The following is a 13,724-nucleotide window of genomic DNA, read 5'->3' on the forward strand; positions in this document are numbered from 1 at the left end:
ATAAGTCATTATAATCCATAGTTATGTCCCCACTGGATGCAACGAATGCCTCGTTTTTAATGGGTTTTCATGTTTTTGAATCATTGCTCCGGCCAGACAGGGGCATCATCACAATATGGTAGGGGCATAACATTTCCGTCTCACGCTTGAGGTATTCGGCCAATCACAACGCACTAGATAGCTGGCCAATCACAGCACACCTCGCTTTTTCAGACCGATGAGCTTTGTAAAAATCGACGCGTTTCAGAAAGGCGGGGCATAGAGGAGAAACAATAATGTACAGTATGTGGAAAATAATGTGTTTTTTGAACCTTAAACCACATAAACACATTTCATTACACCAAATACACAAAATACTGTTCTTTTTAGCAGCATCATATGACCCCTTTAACACTGACTCTTTAGACCAAACTATCTGTCCATGTACGATTTTACACTGCTTCAGTTATCTAGCCAAAAGAAGTGTGTGATTTTCTCTTTTTTATGTCAATTTTTTAATGTTGTTTGATTAATATTAATAACATAATAGACAGTAATTTCTCATTAAATGTCAATTAGTATAACACCTCCATACTGCCAAAAAAATGTATATTTACAGTATAGGCCCCATGTTATCTAAAATCCTCTTGTGTATCGCGTAATTCCACAAGCTCCCTTTTGTTTTAAAATGAGTCTGACAAGCCTGATCTATAACCTCACCTATTTTTCACATTTATGCAGACAGATGTAAGAGTATAATATGATCTATACAAGCAGCTTGAAAAGATCCATACATACAGTCTAGAAATGTGTGTGTGTTTTTACAGTAACGTCCCAGGTCTCACCGAAGGCTTATCTTAAGCACTGACACTGAGCAGTACACCACATGTGTGAGTGCTGCCTCCTTCCTCTTCTGTCTTTCTCGCATAATCTAACTGCTACATTGTAGAGACATTGATTTGAGCAGTGAGGCCCCCGTAACAAAAGGAAAGAGAGACAGAGGAGACCCTTTGATGACACTGCACGGAGAGGAAACAGGAAGTGAGACCTCTGACCCATCGAGAGGCTCCTGTTGTGTTTTCCAGCGAGGCCGCTGATGGAGCGAGGTTCCTCTCTCGGCGCACACTGGGAGATACGGACGAGTCATGAGAAACGGCACATAGAGGCAAATCTCACAGAGAGCCCAGGGGAGGCTTGAGTTTCACTACAGCCTGAGAAACAACACGACCGTAACCCTTCCACCTGTAAGCCTCTCTCCCTCGCACACAGTCACATCTCAATGTATTCAGTCTACAGCGCTCATAAGGCAACCATAATCATTTTTGTCAGGAACACAAACCCCCAGATGCGAGGCATGGCTCCTGGTGGGACGACAGAGCATAGACCAGGGTTACTGTCTAACCAAATTAAGCATGTTTTGCTTAATTTCAACTGCTTACTCAAAACATTCAGTATACACAACCATTTAAATGTTTGGGGTCTGTAATAGTTTTATTTTTATGTTTTTGAAAGAAGTCTCTTATGCTCACCAAAGCTTCATTTGTTTGATAAAAAATACAGTAAAACGGTAATATTGTGAAAAATTATTACAATTTAAAATAACTGTTTTCTATTTCAATATATTTTATAAAATGTAATTTATTCCTGTGATGCAAAGATGAATTTTCAGCATCAATATTACAGTCTTCAGTGTCACATGATCCTTCAGAAATCGTTCTAATATGCTGATTTGATGCTCAAAAAACAATTTTTTCATGATTTTTTTAATTGAAAGTTCAAAAGAACAGCTCTTATTTTAAGTTATTTTGAAATATTTTGCATCCTTTCTGAATAAAGATATTAATTTCCTTATATGGAAGAGTATCTAATAACTATTAAACTTTTTCCTCTTAATTTAAATGCACTGAAAAGTTTGCCCATCTTATATTAAAGTTTTGCTTATTTTATATGTAAATTACTCTGGAAGTGTTCTGGTAATTCCTCAACTAAAACTGAAATTAAAATATATAAACAAAACCATTAATGAATCTAAAATTAAACTGTAATTTAAAACAGATTTTAAAACATTATTAAGAAATTTGAAAATCCAAAACTATAATAATCTTGGGGGAAACACTGAGAATGATAATAAATATGTTACCATTGGTTCAATTTCCTGAAGAGTTTGTTTGAGCAGTCCAACATGACAAATTCTAGCTCAACCAATGGCATGAGACTATCTGTCTGTCTGCACAGCTGTAGATGAGGTGATACAGGTGTTTGGGAACACTTCAGCCAATACATGCACTTTTGTTTATTTTGCATCCCTATTATAGTAAGTCCTTTATTTCTAGTCGGTTAGTGGCTCAGGAAGTGCCTCTGTAACATTTCCATGTCACAGGAAGTCTTTCCAGCAGATCAGGATAACAAATATGTCCTGTTGGTAAACAGGTTTGTCGGTGACCATGTAAGGTGTAGCCCGTTTCCTTCAGCACAGATGAGCTCTGGTTATAGGGTTGTTGTTGGCTGGCTGTGTGGTAATTGTAGCCAGTGTGGTGGCTGAAGCGGGTGGGGGTAGATTGGTGGCAGTAGGGGGGCACCAAACCTCTGGCCTGCGGGACGAGGGGGCTTTGTTGAGAGGACTGCTGGGAGGAGGGTCTGGGGGTTTCAGCCTCATTAGCAGCTAACTAATTGGTAGGAAAAGACCTCTCATGTGCTCCGTCTGACCTCCTAGACAGCAGGGGAGAGAGGAACAGATAGAGGAAAAAGAGAGGGGGATGCAGGAGAAGGAGGGAATGTGAGAGCCTACTATAGAGAGAAAGGCAGAAGAGAGATGTAAGAAAGTGCCCAGAGGTTGCCCGTTTCATAGCTCAGGAGACTTCATGAGGTTTCATTTAACTATCAATTTTGTCTCAGATTTTTCTTTTAAAAATTCCTTAGTGGAAATAAAAATAGACATCAATGAGACAATCAGAAACTACTCTGAAACTAGCTTTTCAAGCTACTCTTTTGAAAAAGTAGTTTAACTTTAACTACACTACATGCTACTAATAAAAAGTGGGTAACTACAGTTAACTAAGCTTTTAGGGCAGCAAAATCTTTTAAAACACATCTCTAAAATGAATCAATCTGATTTGACTGTCAAGTTAAATTTGACTCTCTAAAGTTGCACTACAGAACTTTGGCCTCTCTATTGCCATCTGTGGTTAAGACATGAAATTGCATGATACTTGGTTTTTGTGTTTATGCACTGATTTTCTGTGTGAATGAATCTGATTGTTTGAGTTATACTGATGTTTCCCTGTGATCGACATATTGCAACAGATTTATTATTCTACTACAAGACCCACTAACAGGAAGAAGAAAGTCCTACAACACTCTTAAAAACAAAGGAGGTTTTTGCAGAGATGCCATAGTCAACAGTTCTTAAAAAGAACAATTTTTCTTAGTGTGAAGAACATAATCTAAAGAACCTATTTCCACTATAAAGAACCTTTTGTGGAATGAAAAGTTTCCATGGATGTTAAAGGTTCTTTATGGAGCCATCAATGCCAGTAAAGAACCTTTATTTTTAAGAGTGAAGGTATAAAATAAATATATGGCATTGAAGAAACCAAGTAGAATATCTGCTACAAGACTTTTGTTTCTCTGTTTATGGACATGATGTAACCACGCAGGGATGAATGACATAAACCTGAAATAGACTGACTGAAATTGATTGTTGATTTACAGATACTGACAAATCTGAACACAGTATGACACTGTTGAGATCTTTTCTAAAAATTCTTCTAGAAACATGTGAGATTACTGAAGTCTTTTTCTTAGAAAGAAACACCTTAAAAGTGGGTCTCCATTTGCTCTCCATTTATTTTCATTGTTTAGAGAAACAATCAAAATATTAAAGAGTTCTCATTTATGGCTTTTCTTACTAATGAATGAAAATCAGAAAGGGAATAAGGAAGCTAAAGAGGGGAATGAAAATATTAGCTAAAGAGGGGAATGTGAAAAGTAGTGAAGTGTTTAAAAGCAAAAGAGCGGGAGGAAAGAGACCACATGAGACACATGGTTGTCAGAACAAGAAGACTGCATTAGAAGGACATTTTCTAAAAGGAAATATATCTATATGGGAGTTTTTGGTGTGAGGGGAACAGCAAATCAAGCAGTTGAGATCAGAGACATGCAGAGGCCATCAGGAGCCGCCCTGGGATCGGGGGCCAAGCACAACCCCCACTCTACTCTGGATTTATGGAGGTCTTTCTAGACTGCTTTAATGTCAGGTGTCAGAGTTTATTTGAGAAACCCTCATAGTCGCGCACCATCAAACGGACCAGCATCCACTGAAACACACATTAAGCTGCCATTTGAAGTGTGTGTGTGTGTGTGTGTGTGTGTAGACAATTTGCCTAAATATGTGTTTGTGTGTACTTAGACTCAAGCGACCATGGTAGGGTTTGTTTAATAACCTTCAAACCACCACCCACAGTTAAACCACATGTACTTCACATACCATCACAGAAGTATAAGGATTCAGATTAAACCAGAAAATGTCATTTTATACAAATAGTACAATACAGATCAATTTGGATGAATTTTCATATTATTCGGAGGTCGGCTCAGTTTGGTGTCTGAAAAATCTTTTTGAAAGAAGTTTCTTATGCTGACCACCAAGGTTGCATTTATTTGATTAAAAACAAAGTAAAACCAGTAATATTGTGAAATATTATAAAAATATTCTATTCTTCTGTTTTCTATTTTAATATATTGTAAAATGTAATTTATTTCTGTGATGGCAAATCTGAATTTTCAGCAGTGTCACATGATCCTTCAGAAATCAATCAAATTCATTCAAAAGATTTTCTGATGAACAGAAAGTTCAAAAGTACAAAATTTGTGATAAGCATATTTTTGTAATATTATAGATATCTTTACTGTCATTTTTGATTAACTTAATTCATCCTTGCCAAATAAAGTATTCATTTCAAATATAAAAAAATCTTTGAAATTTCTTTTGAATAAAAAAAAATTCAAAATTTCAATTTCAATTTCAAAAAAATTTCATAATTTCAGATATTCAAAATTTTAAATATTATTTTTATATTTCTAAAAATAAAAAAATAAATAAAAAAATCAGCAACTGTTGCCTTTTCTAATTCGTGTCTGATGTGAAGAGGCCTTTGGAGCTTGGTACCGTTTTGAGTAGATGAGGTGTGGAGTATACAGCTCCTGGTGGAGTCAGCGGCAGCAGGACGTGAGGCTGCGTGCTGGAATGTGGAGCTCTGGTTTGTTTTGCTGTCTGCTCTCTTGCCTTACCTGCGGCCCTCCCTCTCTCTCCATCTCTGCCGCTGGATCTAATTAGAGCGAAGGAGGGCTGCGGGACTGGAGTGTGTCACATACAACTCGACACAGTCAGGAAGGAGAGCGGGAAAGAAAGTGGGATTAACATGGGAGAAAAAGCATAAGAAATGTAGGGTGGAGTTCAAAGAGAGTGAGAGAAGAAGAAAGTGAGGGCATAAACCGGGGAAAAGAAATGCAGAGAAAAGTTCCAGTCAGGAAATGAGAGAAAAAGTGAGTGTGCGTTAAAGATCTAGCCTAGAGTTCTTTCCCAAAGTACGTGAAAAAAGAAAAACAGAGCATCTAATTTTTCACAGAACATTCCACAAATCTAGGACAACATGAGAAGTGACATGTAATATATGCTCACCTCTCTGCCCTACACATGGTAGACACATCTCAACGCTGGAGGGAACTTCTATAATCAAAGACCAATCAGATAATTGCAGTGTTTCACCACTATCCCCTGAGCTCCGCTGGGAACAGGCTTTTTTGAACAGTAACTCAATACCCTGGAAAGTCCAGATGGTCCTGATGACGGCACTAGCGGAAAGACATATTTTGCTAAATATGAAAATCTAATTTAGCAATATGCGTAAATTAAACTATATATGTGAGGGCGGCGGTTGACAAAGAATTTGTCGATTTTCTCGACCTCTGTCCCAACATTATAGGCACCAGTAAAACTGCATTAAAACTTCTGTATTTTTCTCCATAATGTCACCAAAAAGTGCATTATTTGAGTGGCATTTAGAAATATGATAAGTTTTTACATCGATAAGTTTGGCCTTACAACATGTCCAGGCGCAATGTGTTTTTTGTCAGCTGCTTGGATCCTATTTCATGCTAGCTAGCCTCACTGGTCTAAAATTCTGGTTTAAAATAACTGTATAAACCTTAAACCTCTAATATATTCTGATTATGCTGCTTTTTCGCTTTCATTCTGGACAGACAAATTACTTATGTCTGTCTCTGGAAACTTTGTTTCACTGTGTTAGTCCTAAAAAGTTTAATGCAGGGGGATTTTTTTAGCCATAGACTGAACTCAGGGAGATTTTACACATTTATTAAGGTTAATTTTTAACAACAAACAAGAGGTTTTGTAGTTTAACAACTCCCCTCAAAGAAGTAAACTGTCCACAAATGCCGCACTATTCTTGTATAAACACGAAGAGACATTGCAGACTTTACAGATCAGCATGAGTGAATGTTTGACAGTCATGGGAACAAACACAAACACACATGAAGACAGACGGAGGGTGTGTGCTATGAGCTTCATCTCTGAACATCTCTGCCATTTCCGCCAGACAGAAATAGACATTTGATAAACACTAGCATATTATGTGTGCACTGGCACTATATATGTAGGGTTTGAAATTAACACTTGCCAACCCACAAAATAAGGATGAAAATCATCCGTGGCGGGAAGCACTTATCAACTTACTTGCCAGTCTGGTGGGTTATGATTTATAAATGATGTCTTCCAACCTTTGTGCCACTCACATTGTTTTCATTAAATGACATTAACAACGATGTGAGACAAATATTTGTATGTACTGACCATATTTTTTAATGGATATCAATGTAGTTCAGTACACTGACTTCTGTGAGGAAACATTCAATTTAAAATTGACAGCCTATCCATTAATCTTCAATGAGTTTACCATTAAGCATTCATTTGGAGTATGCTGTATATGGAAATTACAATGAAATAACTAACTAAATAAATGCTGGTTTACAAGCGAAGCCACAGAGAATTTAGTTTTTATTACTATTTTCTTTTAGTTTTATGGTATTCGCAAAGCATGATTGACTGTCGTAAAACTGAAAGCCATTCCATGATTCAGAATCAGTTTTAATAATAAATACATTTAAATATAAGCAGTGATTTTGATAATCTAGTTTATTCTTGATATTTTTGTTTTGGCTAGCAGAAGTTCTGAATCGCCTAAAAATGTGTTTTTCAAATAAATGGTGTTTGTTTTAAACTTTCTATTCATCAAAGAATCATGAATGTATCACGGTTTCCACAAAAATATTAAACAGCACGACAGATTTTAACACTGATAAAAATATGAAATGCCCAACTCCAAACTTTCTAATGGTATGTGGTGTAGCACAAAAAAGATACACTGTCAACTCAATGTTAGAAAATATTTACTATTAAATACATGTCATATATACTTATGAAAACCTGTTTTTTTATATCACATTTAATATTTTTTCTCAGTCTGTATAAATGGGTATAACAAAGGTGTTCATTGCAAATCATCATACTAAGCTGCAGTGCTGGCTAATGCACTAACTCACATAGATTTAGGCCTGAGAGATCTGTCTCTGACTGAGTCATGTTTAGGCATGCAGATAAAAACACACAGACTCTTTGAGCACTTGCCCAGGTGGAATAGCTTAAGCACCAAGTCATTTTTTTCATTTATAGAGACGAGCTTACTCTAAACATGGCCCCGTGCAGCCATTACATCAGCCGCATTAGGCGTGAGAAATGGGGTCTGCAGAGCTGAGGGAGGGTAAAGTTTTGTCTTTTGGTGTTCAGTGCGCTCCCCGGTGTCTCTCTTTCAGAAGAGGCCCAAATCTGAGCCAACAAGCCATCTCTAGCGCCGCTACACTAACCCTCTTTGGGACACAGGCTTGTCACGCTATATGCCCCGGGAACAGAAATATTTCAAACACTGTTAAGAGCTTCCAAAAATCTTATTGCTCCATAAAATCAAATGGGTCCACACCCAAAATGTTTTATAGAACTACAACTGCTGGAGAACACTTAGAAAGTGTAGCACATACTTAAAGTACCAAGCCTCCCAGGCTAGAAGATGAGATACTGGCTTTCTGAAATGCTAGGAAAAGTCTGATATGAGTGTTCTGTCTGTCCGCTCTGGGAAAGAACTCAAACCCCCAGCTATTGGAAACAAATGAGAACACACATTAGCACGGTGCCAGATAACACCAGATGTAAACTATTATCACAGGCTTACGTTAAACTGAACATTTGATTAAAACATGTTTGAGTTTCTGCTGGTGAAGTAAAGGAAACACTACCAGCCTCGTTTACATTGACATAATCGAAGGAGGTCAAGAGACAGACGTGCCATTGATGGTTAGTAAATAGTATGTCACTCTGTTTTGACAAAGAATCGTTTTCTTCATGTTAATTTAATATTTTGTAGGGGAAAGATTTGAATATAAATAGCAGCAGCATCAACACGATGAGGGATTATCAATGCATGAACCAAAAAACATTGGTAGAAGTTGCTTCTTTGCATAAAGTTAAACTTTTCTCAACTTTGTAGACTCACTGGAGCTCCGTCTCCATCAGCCGAAACTTTAAATGAACATGAATTATATAAATTATGAATCATTTATGAATCATTTAAACAGTCTCTATCATGGTGAAAGGGGCTTAATTAGGTAACATTTTGATTTCTGTGAAATCGGCTTGTTGCTTATGTGGTTGGAAATTGTTATGTCTTGTCCCGTTCTACTTCATTAAGGACATTGTGCACTTTTAAATGATTTGACTGCAGTACTATTCTCATGTTTGTCAGAGAATGCCATAGTAAAGACTTTTAATCAGCAACCCACACAAACATCTTATTCTACATGACTGTACTTGTGAGGTCTTCACTGTTCAAAAACTAATATAGTGAAACTTGTTGAACATAGACTAATGAGCTGGACCTCACTAGCTAAAAAGGCATATAAACTGATCAGTCAATGCATATAGCACTAACCTAAAGAAAAACAATGGAAGTCTATGACATGAAAGAAAACATGTGTCTACGCATTTGTTTGTGTATATAGGGGATGTGTATATCTGTGGTGGTGCACAGATGCCATAGAGGTCTTTTGAAATGCACTTGCGTTTTGTTTACCAGACATGAGCAGCACTGACATCATACAGTCACTAGATCTATATCATCTGTCTGTGTGTGTGTGTGTGTGTGTGTACACAAACACTACATACATCAGAATTCGCAACCCTGCAAGTGTGACATTGTTTAATTATGTTTCTTCCTCTCTTTATAATACACTTGACAGAGTACAATAGAGGTCTAGGGTACGTCTTCATTTTGATCGTGTGCAAATTATTGTCATGTACATAAATTACGTGACAGTGTGTCTTAAAACAACAGCTGGACACTTCACAGGATCTGCACAGGAGGAAGAAACAGATGGGAAGAAGGTCAGAAGAGAGAAGAGAAGAGAAGAGAAGAGAAGAGAAGGTCTGTTTGTAGAGTAACTGAGAAAATGAGGGCCTGTCCCATGGCAGGCGTGACCCCACAGCCCTTCTCCACAGCCTGAGGGCAGACGAGACCCACAACTCATCTGAGCTGCTCTGATGTCTCTGTGGTCTGTTTAAACAAGAGCGCTGCGCTAATCCGCTCAGATTCTGCTTTAAGGCAAGATATGCACAGGACCCCACACACTCTCTTATTTCTCACTTAAAGTAAAATTAAAAATTAAAAGAAATTAAGTTTATTTAATTAACAAGATTAAATAAAAATAATTAAATAACAATAGTGCAAATGGTGTTAACAGGCATTATTAATAGACAAAATAAAGCAGAACAACAACAACAACAAAAACAGTCTATAGTAAAAACAAACACACAAACAGAAGCACACAAAACAAAACAGGACAAAGAAGAAATCAAATAAAATCGTTTTAACAAGTAGTAATAAACAAAAACAAAATAAAGCAAACAAAACAAACAGAATAACAATAAAAAAGTTTTTTCTTTAAGTAGAATTAAAAAAATTCTCACCTATTTTCACTAAATATCTCCCTGTTCTTGCCTTGACTACTTTAGACTTTTGTTAGCACTTCTCGCTGTATGCTGTATTCCTCATTTTAATTTGCTTAAAATCTGCTAAATGAATAAATGTATCAAAATGTAAATGAAAAAGGGATAAAGTAAGGGTGAAACTCCAAGACAAAATGTGCCAATAACACACACACACACACACACTTGGATTGAGCTTTACTAACTGTAGCTTCATAGATATTCACAATAATGTTGCATTGCAACATACATTTAAACCCAGCCAAAAACACACATCCTCCAGGTACAGAGGAAGCACAAAAAGAGGCATCCTTTAGATCGCCCAGTGAACTTCCTGTGGATGAGCCAGATGCTGTTCTCTCAGGATTACCAGAGTATATACACAGAAAACCCTAAATATTGAAACCATTCAGTACCATTATAAATACTCAAAGTGTCATTGTCCAGTTGTCCTGCATGGATATTAACGTATATTAATCCCCATCTTTCCTAGATCGTCAAATCTGAGTAAGACTATTACTAGCCACGAATTTCTTTAACACAGAAGAGGGCAGCACGAGGGCTCAGGTTAAGCAGGCCGGTGACTTGAAGTCCACTTACAAGGAATCCATAATCTAATGGATCTCCCGTATTTCTAGTCAGTCAACTCCATTCCTAGAAATCAGGATTCAGGCTGTTGCATACGGTCTGATGTTACTTTCTCTGTGGATACCTGGCAGGAGTACTTCTGCTGGGGTGACCTGCCGATACCTGAACTTTGGCAAGAGAAGATGCAGTGCTCTACAGCTCGGTTGTAAGCCAATGAGCCTTGCTCTGCTCTATTAGTTTCATTTTTTCACTCTAAACAGGCTCACTTAGACCGCTAGAGTGAGCATGTGCAGTCAACATCTACAGCTCTGATCCCCACTTCTCTATGGTGATCACTTGATATTCCTGTCCATGTCTCACCCTGTCTTTCTGCACATTTTCCCTCCCTCTCCTTCTCTCGCTCTGTGTGTGAATGCTGTGTCAGTCAGCGAGCCTGTGTGTGCTATTTTGGGCATAGTCTCCGGGAGCTGTTAAAGCGCTGCAATGCTGGAAATAGCTCTGCTGATCCCCATTGGGAGGATAAGACGGCAGAGGAGGGGTCCGCACACACCTCTACAGAGACTGCCAGTCTGTCTGTCTGTGAACATGTGTGCGTGTGTGTGAGCCAGTCACTCTGCAGCTGTGGGTTTGCATTAATGAGGAGTAGCAGACGCCCCTCGGGGTCAAGGGTTGCGTGCCTGAACATGTCATTTCAGGATGTCATTCTCACAGCCAAGAAGATGATGTCTTGACCTCAAAGCAACAGATTCGTTTAACAAGTATTTGAGCATTTAATTTATAGGAGGATGTTGCTTTGATAAAGTTACTGCTGTTTTATTGTTGTATATATTATTGATCATGTATTATGATCGGTTGTTTTTCTCTGTGAGAACCAGATCATGTGACTTACACAGATACATTTTTCCTATTGAATAGGAGGAAAATGAAACACTAATTCTATGTCTGCAGTTCAAGAAATTTTCTGGGGTAAATAGAATTTAAAGTTTAATACTAAAGGAAATAGTTTTGATTCATCACCCAGTTTGTAAAAAGAATGGAAAACAATTACAATGGAAGTCTAAGACTGATTATACAAACATCACACTATTTCCAATAGTATTTTTTATAGTATTTATAATATTTACAGGATTCTTCACCAGAAAAGGACATTTCTGCCATCATTTACTCACCCTCAAGTTGTTCCGTATCTGTGTGAATTTCTTTCCTTTGCTGAACATGAGAGAAGATATTTGGAGAATGTTGGTAACCAAACAGTTTTTCCGCACTATGAAAGTCAATGGGGACCAGCAACTGAAGGTGAACTATCCCTTTAAGTTGGGTTTTAAGTTGAGTTTTTTTTTTAAACTCGTCTCTTTCACTCACCTATTTTCACTAAATATCTCCCTGTTCTTGCCTTGACTACTTTAGACTTTTGTTAGCACTTCTCGCTGTATGCTGTATTCCTCATTTTAATTTGCTTAAAAAAAATCTGCTGAATAAATGTATCAAACTGTAAATGAAAAAGGGATAAAGTAAGGGTGAAACTCCAAGACAAAATGTGCCAATAACCCACACACACACACACTTGGATTGAGCTTTACTAACTGTAGCTTCATAGATATTCACAATAATGTTGCATTGCAACATACATTTAAACCCAGCCAAAAACACACATCCTCCAGGTACAGAGGAAGCACAAAAAGAGGCATCCTTTAGATCGCAGCAGCCCCTATCACACATCCTGATAATCTACAAGACTGCACTGCAATAAAACAGAGTGCAGACATGTACATCTGTGTGTGTGATGACAGGCAGACTGTTGTGACGGAGTTAAAACAGAGGTGATGAGTTTATGTACGGCTGTATGTCTGTGTGCTGACTGGCAGCATGGCAGTGTATGATTATTCACAGATGTGCACTGTAAAAAACTTCACATGTAAAAAAGTGTGTGCATGTTTTCTGATAAACAGTAACTCACCTGATTGATGTGCTTGAGTTTGTCGATGATCTGGCTGATGACGGGTTCAGGAGGCTTTTGTCTGGATTCTGAGCCGTGTGGATGGACTTTCTTTAGCCCTGGACCAGGAAACCTGCAAAATAAAAACACACATGTCCATTACTCATATTTAAACAAAATTACAGGTTTTAATGCACATCACTCTATCCATGAATTGAAAGAGATATATGGAGATTGGGGCTGGTTGTCACACTTTTATTACAGTAAACATTTCATGGGTGGTTTTATTTTTTAAAGGCAATTTCTATATAAGTACACACATTATATAAGGTGTCATATTGTATTATTATATATATATAGTTTTATTACATTCACTTACCAAACAGCTAAAGAAAAAATACAAACACATTTAAATTTTGAAATGGAAATTTTAGTTTGGAGGAGGGAATTCATAAACAATATTCAGAATTAGGACAGTTTTGACTTACACGGGTGTTAGAAAGCAACATTCAAAACCACTGCTAGAGAAAACATACAACTGTGTAACTGGACTTTTTACTTAAAACCTGATAGTGACTGAGATGGAGCCCTTCCCCATGTGACATCTAACCCCGATCTCCTGGGAAAGAATTTCATTCAAATGAATGATTTCATCTTAACAACAGATCACTGCATTTCGTTCACTATTCAGCAGTTCCTGTTTTTTTTTTTTTTTAAAGTATTTGACCAAAGCTGCAGTGAACGGCCACAAATACATGAGCACTAAAATTGGCCTCTACTGCCACCTAGAGGCAAACATGCAACCATTGAAATTTCATTTGAGCAAAAATGAAACATATTATTAGACTTTTAAATTAATTTTTACCATTCAGCGCATTCAATCATGCTGCACAAGGACATTCAAAGATTTCAAAAGGCGCTTTACGACTAAAAATTTGTATTTGTATTATTATTTGTAGATACCAAGGGCTTTATGAAGAAATTATCCCTTTTGTTTTCCATTGTTCGAAATTACTCAAGACTTAACAAAAAAAAAAAAAAAAAGAGCCAAAAATGAGGGGTATCTAAAAGAAAGTCTAAATCGGCATCTTGCTTTTTTTTTTTTTTATT

General features: G+C 37.3%; 1 protein-coding gene across 1 annotated transcript in view; it reads right to left on the reverse strand.

Annotated features, from left to right (window-relative positions):
- The window catches only part of LOC107751964 (glypican-3-like), a 66,543-nt gene that overhangs the window by 32,020 nt on the left and 20,799 nt on the right, over positions 1-13,724 (reverse strand). Inside the window, exon 4 of the mRNA XM_016567769.1 lies at positions 12,636-12,747. Within this exon, the coding sequence (XP_016423255.1) occupies positions 12,636-12,747 (112 nt within the window). The remainder of the gene's footprint in view (positions 1-12,635; positions 12,748-13,724) is intronic.

This window comes from Sinocyclocheilus rhinocerous, unplaced genomic scaffold (assembly GCF_001515625.1).
Source record: "Sinocyclocheilus rhinocerous isolate Xijiao unplaced genomic scaffold, SAMN03320098_v1.1 scaffold662, whole genome shotgun sequence".
Lineage (NCBI taxonomy): Eukaryota > Metazoa > Chordata > Actinopteri > Cypriniformes > Cyprinidae > Sinocyclocheilus > Sinocyclocheilus rhinocerous.